The following is a 7,702-nucleotide window of genomic DNA, read 5'->3' on the forward strand; positions in this document are numbered from 1 at the left end:
TGTCAAAACCGAACAAACCAAAAAAACCGAAATTTCATTAAATTAATAATTTTTTTATATTTTTATTTATATTAAATATTTTGATATGATATTTAGTGAATGAAAAACTATTTTGAACAATTTTTAGTTGATTTTTGTTTGTTTAACTAATTTAGACCTTATATTTAAATATTTTACTAAGAAAACATGTAGAAAGTTAACATATTATATTTTACAATATATTTATATTATTAATTTAAATAATTATACCAAAACCGAATTAACCGACCAAAATAACCGAACCGTTTTGGTAGAAAACCGAACCGAACCGAAGAAAAATGGTTCGGATATCAGATTATATATTTCTAAAACCGAAAATCGAAAAAACCGAAATAAAAAACCGAAAATCAAACCGACCGATGCTACTACATTAGTGTGGTGGTTCAAATGTCGCAGAAATCAAGGCAAGATATAAAAAGTTCTCCAATATCTGGTATTTGTTTTTCTCATCAACGTCTTCTAAAATACATACTCACCTGGCATATCCAGTGCAAAGAAACATACAGGGAACAAGGTTTTAGGAATACGATTACAAATACTTCACTGACGACCAAAACTTACAAATACTTCACAGATTATCAAAAACTTGTCGGCTTGCGACTAAATCATCTCGTTCCCTTCGCGTATCTGGCGCTCTCTGTCATCTCTCCCAAGGCGAATTTTGTTTACCTGCTCCCCTGGATGGAAAAGCAAAATAAAACAAAATACCTCGTCAATAAGGCAACAAGTTGTGTTTAGATTGATGGATTTCCAATCCATGATTTTAAATTCCTTCACTTGTTTAGAGTAATGAATTAAAATACAATGGATATCAAATTACACAATTTCAATTGTAATTGGATGGATTTCAAATCTACCCAAGATCCTCAAATTCTTCCCCTAATCAAATATACTCATCAAAATCTACTGTGATGGATTTCAAATCTACCCAAGATCCTCAAATTCTTTCCCAAATCAAATATACTCCTCAAAATCCAATCAAATCAAATCAAATCAATCAATCTACGGACAATCTCAACTACCTTCAACTTTAATTTACACAAAAAATGAACCCATGGTAATTTCAGAACTCTTTAATTATTAAAGGAGAGCAACGGATAAGAATTTGGAACTCAAGATATCAACTTCTAAAAAAGCATCAATACCAATTAAAAGTAAAAGGATAACTTGGACAATTATTAATTATAAATTAAAAAATAGCATTCAAAAAATTCTGGCTGCATACATATTCATCATGAGAGGAAATTTTCACCTTCAACAAATCCGAGCAAACTTCAATAATCAGTACTACAATTTCTATCGTTTTCAAGATGACTGACATTATCTAAAACCATACGTTAGATGTGAAACTAACCTTACTGTTGGTTCTCGTATTCCAAGAACCATTTTTCCCGTACGTCTGGTCATTAACGGCATAAGATTGTGGTGGAACATAATTTTTTAGCAACGGCACTCTATCTGGTAGATAATCATCGTCACTTTCATAGTATCTCTCAGAATGTGGGCCTAAAGCTTTGAGAATCATAGCCAATAATATACTCAGTCCCTACATGCAAAATCATCACCACAATGAGAAAGGCCGTCAAGATGGTGCTTAACAAATGACTTTAAGGAACCAAAATGTGAAATGAGACTGGGATTAAAAGATACAATAGTGCAAAACAAGTCTAAGTTATCATCCAAAAGGGCAATGATATAAAACCCGAAGTTCATTTTATCATAATACTTGTTTTACATATTTAAAATGTTGATTTTGCAGTTTTTACATATATTTTAGTCCTTTTTCTAGATACAATAGCGCAAAACAAGTCTATGTTATCATCCAAAAGGGCAATGATACAAAACCCGAAGTTCATTTTATCATAATACTTGTTTTACTTATCTAAAATGTTAATTTTGCAGTTTTTACATATATTTTAGTCCTTTTTCTATGCCATATTATAATTTACTCTCCCATAAGATGATCTTCTACATAACAATCTGAATAACTGGACCCTAAGATTGTTTCATACCTTATATCATATTAGAAAATCTTACAAACCATCAATTTACAGTTTTCAATCAACTTGAATAACCATTCAACAAGTTTTGGATGAGTAACTTTTATACAAAAGTACTTTCGGTACACATCTAATTAGAATCCTTGGATTAAAAAAATAAAACATTTATAAAATTCTTGAGCATATTTTGAGCTGTGGGAAAAGTACACCCCATCACACAGAAAAGGGTTTAGAAATATACACAAATCAAAGAACCAAAACAGTTGTAGCAAAGTAGCTATGAGTTTTCACTACTCAGCTAACCAGCCAATCATACCTTAACAAAAATTACAGTGCAGCCCTAAACATCACCAGAAAATTTGGTTTGGTATTGGGTTGTATTTTGCAAAATATTCAGTCTTTAGTTTGGTTTTGGCTATTAGGTGTGGTTAACCAAACTGTATGAATAACCGATCTTCATTGTTTCTTGGATTTCAAACACAGACTACATATACTATTTTATATCTATCAATCACATTATAACTACTAAATATATAGTGTTCTTGATATTTCCAACACATATTATCCTCATAATATACTTTTAATAATTATATCATATGTATGTGTCAAGCAATTTCACATAATAGAAATAATTACCTTAAAACTGTTTCAAATCTTGATTTCAAAATTTGGAAAAACTATTTCACCAAATCGAACCGGTTATTTTATGAAAACCATACCAAGCCGAAGCTCGAGCTTGAATAAGGTAAGTTAAATATTTTGTGTGACAGAATGAAAGCTTGTAAAACTAACTAATCTCGAGAATTACATAAAACACTAAGAAAATGACGTGAAGATAACATCTGTGCATTGGTTCAAGGCATTGTTTTTTCCCATATATTTAGTAATAACACATTGGGTGTGTGTGGAAATCAAAATGAACCTGCACAGACACCACTGTTAAGCCAATCCATTTGCATATGTCAAAGTTCTTCCTTATAAACTGCTTCAACTGGTCAAGATTTTTTGAAGGGTCCTCTGGGAAATCCTGAAAATAGTCGAGTTTAAATTTCATCGTCCTTAAATCAAAATGAACCTTTGTAATTTTTTAAAGCATACAGCTGTGCGTACCTCCTCCCAGCTGTGATTTAAGAATATATCCGCGGTAACAGCAGCTTCAAGCACAAAAAGAAGAAAGACAAAAACCATGTACTATACCAGTTAAAGTTAACAAAGAAGTGATATGCAACCATTGCTAAATGATTTGATAAAAATCAGATTCATCTCCATGTCGTAAAAGTAATATAAGATGCTGAACCAATATAATAGTACAAGAAGCATGAAAAGAACAACACAATGACAGATTGTTTCAGGAAAATTCGTCTATCATTTGTATTTTATTGTGATCTTTTTATTTTTTTATTGTGATCTTTTTATATTAATTTGTATTTTATTGTGATCTCTTTATTTTTTTAGGATTTCCCATAAGTCACAGGATTTGACAGATTTGATAGACTCCTCTCCTTCTAAGACTTTATCTAAGATTTCTATATAACCACGTAGTTGTATCCTTTCTGAATAATAGAAAATATATATCAAATTTATATTCTGCACATGATATCAGAGTCTTCGATTTTGGGGCCACTACTGAGATGTCGGAAAAAGCCCCTCAATCTGAAGAGAAAATCCATGCCTCACAGCCAGAAGAATTACAAAACATTCAAGCAATTTACAAGTTGGATGGAAAGAATTATCTTAAGCGGTCACAACTTGTTCGAACAATACTGAAAAGAAGAGCAGAGATCAGTCATATCACGGGTCCAAGACCAAGTTCAAAGAATCCTAGTTTTGAAACATGGGATGAAGAGGATTCCATGATAATGGCATGGTTGCTATGAACATAGAAATGAACGACACATGCATGTTCTTGCCTACTGCCAAAGAAATTTGGGAAGCATTTCAACAAACTTATTCAAAAGCTAAAGATGTGGCTCGAGTCTATGAAGTAAAGGTGAAAACAATGGCTGCAAAACAAGGGAATAAAACTGTCACCTAGTAAGATAATTAATTGAAAGCTTTATGGCAAGAACATGATGCCAGAATTGGATCGCTATAGAGTGATTAAAACCAAGTGCTCTGACGATGCTGCTGTTCTAAAAGTTTTTATTGAACAAGGTCGAGTTTATGACTTTCAGGTTGGGCTGAATCCTAAATTCGATCAACTGATCAAGTAAGAATTCAGATTCTTGGGAAGCAGGAAATACCGTGCTTCAATGAAGTGGTGGCGCTGATCACAGGAGAAGAAAGTAGGAAACTAATGCTTGAACCCCAACACTCAGATAGCTGTGCTATGGTGGTTCATGATGGTCTCAAATCAACCAGAAACACAGACCGAGCACCAGGCTGTGGGAGTGGAAAATTTGGACAATTCAAGGCACAAAGTCGAAATCAAAAGAGCAAGCTATGGTGCCCTCAATGTAGAAGAGATAATCATAATGTTGAAAATTGTTGGAGATTCAAGGCAAGCTTCCTAATCATGAATCAAGATTCAAAGGAGAGAACTCACAAGTGAATGGTCATGCCCATATTGGGGCAGCAACACAGGATGATTCTCCTCCAAAAGAATTAGGTGTTCTCAACTCCTGGATCATGGATTCAGGAGTCCCTGACCACATGACCAACTCACCACGTGTTTTCTATATATTCCCCATGTCCAAGTAGTAGGAAAATAGCTATTGCCAATGGTTTCTCAACCACCGTGGCAGGTCAAGGAAATGTTACAATTAATCCATCTTTCACCTTTGAAAATGTCTTTCATGTTCCTATCTTGACCACGAACCTTGTCTCAAACCAAAAACTTACTCGGGATTTAGAATGTACTGTGGTATTTCATCATGATTATTGTTGAAAAGGATTCAGGGAACATGATTGGACATGCTAGAAAACGGATGGACTCTACTACCTTGAAACACCGAGCCAATCAAGCGTTCTCAAACACCCACTCCCTGATTCATTTGTTTCAGAATCTGTTATAGCTAATAAGGATAAAGTCTGGCTTCATCATCGTAGACTTGGACATCCATCATTTAGGACTCTTAAGTTTTTATTCCCCCTTCATTGTTTATAGGTTTAAATGTTGAGGATTTTCGTTCTGATGCGTGTGAACTTGCTAAACATATGCGTGTACCTTTTCAAGAAAGTAATAAAAGTTCTATTCCTTTTTAATCTCATACACAGGGATATTTGGGGTCTTTTTACCTGTACCTAACATTTCTGGGGCAAGTGTTACTACCCTCCATCAATGAAATTTTATGTCATACACAGGGATGATGATTGTACAAGTGTTACTACCCTCCATCAAAGAAATTTTATGTCACTTTAGATGTTACTTTCAATGAAGACGAGTCATACTTTACCACACCTTATCTTCAGGGGGTGAATTCAGTACTTGAAGATAAGGATGGGGAACTCTTACTCGAGTTATCACCTCTTGCTTCCACTAGACCATCCCATGTACCTGAACCAGCACTGCATTGCCTAATTCCAGCCTACCTGATCTGAAAAACCAGCTTCTATGACTGAACCAACCGTGCTTGAAAAGTCTAATCATGAGAATGATATGTTTGGTAAAGGTAAGAATGTAAGATGTATTCAAGGAACAAGATGGCTTGTAACGATCTAGGTCATTAGGCTGAACCAACATGAGCATCGGCCCATACCCATGACCATCCTAACGACCCATGACCTGTAGTGGTGCATGGATATGGGCCGAGACCTATGTTGGTTCAGCCTAATGGCTCATGATCGTTACATGGCTGCTCCTGGTTCTCTACACTATCCACCTAAAACTAGGAATGCCTGAAACCACGTGGCTAATGGTAATCTCACATAACTTACTTCATTTAAACAACTATGTACTAGCAACAACTCTAACATGTATGATTCGCGGTATGTCATCTAGACCTACATGAGTAGGCCCTCAATTCACAAACTTAAACTAAAAAGCCACCAGAGTTGTGCGAATGAAGTCATAAGAATTTAGTAGCCGAAGATGCAATTCATTTATTCATCAACAATCAGCATCCAATGCTAAATATAGATCACTACGAGCATAATTGACTAAAAAGGGCACTAAAACAATAAGCATTTCATAAAGTCAATGGATGGCTGAGAAACGTAAGACTGTATTGTTAGAGGAAACAAAGATATTAATCTTCTCCAACTCACTTGAACAAGCAGCTAAACAAGGACAGATTCAAGACCCCAAGATCAGGGGAGAAAAATGTTTAATTAATCCTTTTCATAATTTTCAAGGGATGAACCAATACATCATAAACAAGGGGGCAATTTGTCTTCTATTTGGCTCCACCATCGCAGCTAAGAGAAGAAACAAGCAAGTATTGAGCAAAGAGTCACGTGTAAGAATACATTAACAAGTTGACTATTTATGAACAACATAGATGGCAAGGATACAATATAGAGGCAACAACCATTAGCAGTTTCTGCGGCAATGTGGCCCGAGCAAAAAATCACGCATAGAGTAACCCCGAGGCCAAGTATAGTATATATGAACCTGGATTTCAAATTCAATCGTAAAAATGCAACAAAAATGAAATATTAAGATGTAAGAATTCTCCACTTTCATAATGCTTCAACATTTACCACGGGATCGGGGCAGTATCCGATTGGAGGTGGCGCAGCCACACCCTAAGCATCCATAAAGCGTACAAAATCATAGCAATACCCACCATTCCTAAGCCGGCATTCACGACTTTCATCAGAGATTGAACGCAAACACGCGCCATCCGACCCATTTCTTACTGAACCTTATTATTATTATGTTTTTTTTCCCAAACCTTCAAAAAACAGAAAGGAAAAACACACCAATTGACGATTACGCGATGATTAATGGAGCAAAAGGGAATCCCTAATTCCAGAAAACAGAACCGGGGAATCGATCAGAGAAGAAGAAGAAACAGCGGTCAATGATTTTTTCATTTTCTTTTCGTTTTTTTTTTCAAGGAACAATTTTTCTGTGCGGTCTCCCAAAAACCGCGCGGTACTTTAGACATATTGCTGCATTTTTTTTTTCATTTTATAAAATTATGAAATATTTTATGAAATGATTAGGGGATAAATAATAAAAAAATGATAAAAGTAGAAATATAATATATAATGATAAAATAATATTATGTTTGGTATGATGATTAAGAATTGGATAATTTAAAATCTTTTGATGAATTGACTAAATTGCCTTTCTACTATTGCAACAGCGGTCGGTCGGCCGACAGTGGCGGCGGCAGTCGGCCGTGGGGGTGGTCGGCTGACGGCGGTCGATAGCGGCGGCGGTGGTCAGCGGTGGCGGTCGGCGGCGGCGGGGGTGTTCGGCCGGCGGTGGTCGGCGGGAAGTGGTGGTGAGTTTGGATATAGAAGAAGGGCGGGGGTGGTCGGTCGGCGGTGGTCGGCGGGAAGTGGTGGTGAGTTTGGATATAGAAGAAAGGTAAAATTGGAAAAATATAATGGATTAAAAGTTGGATAAATAATCCTAGGGAGTGAGGAGTGCTTATTTTATCCCAGTTAATATAACCTAATAACCTAATCATTTATAGGAGTGATTGACTTGGTTAAATAAAAATCCTAACGAACATGAGATTAGGTGGATTTAAAAAATATAAACTCACCTA

General features: G+C 35.6%; 1 protein-coding gene across 1 annotated transcript; it reads right to left on the reverse strand.

Moving 5' to 3' along the window:
• Window positions 1–438: 438 nt before the first annotated feature.
• On the reverse strand, window positions 439–7,067 carry LOC140984768 (tetraspanin-19-like). The gene is made up of 6 exons (XM_073452382.1): window positions 6,681–7,067; window positions 6,492–6,591; window positions 3,150–3,230; window positions 2,962–3,066; window positions 1,394–1,585; window positions 439–716 (listed from the first exon to the last, which is right to left on the reverse strand). The coding sequence occupies exons 1-6, from the start codon at window positions 6,830–6,832 to the stop codon at window positions 705–707; spliced, it is 642 nt and encodes a 213-aa protein (XP_073308483.1). The 5' UTR covers window positions 6,833–7,067; the 3' UTR covers window positions 439–704.
• Between the last annotated feature and the right edge of the window lie 635 nt (window positions 7,068–7,702).

The sequence above is a fragment of the Primulina huaijiensis genome, chromosome 9, assembly GCF_012295235.1.
Source record: "Primulina huaijiensis isolate GDHJ02 chromosome 9, ASM1229523v2, whole genome shotgun sequence".
In the NCBI taxonomy this organism is placed as follows: Eukaryota; Viridiplantae; Streptophyta; class Magnoliopsida; order Lamiales; family Gesneriaceae; genus Primulina; species Primulina huaijiensis.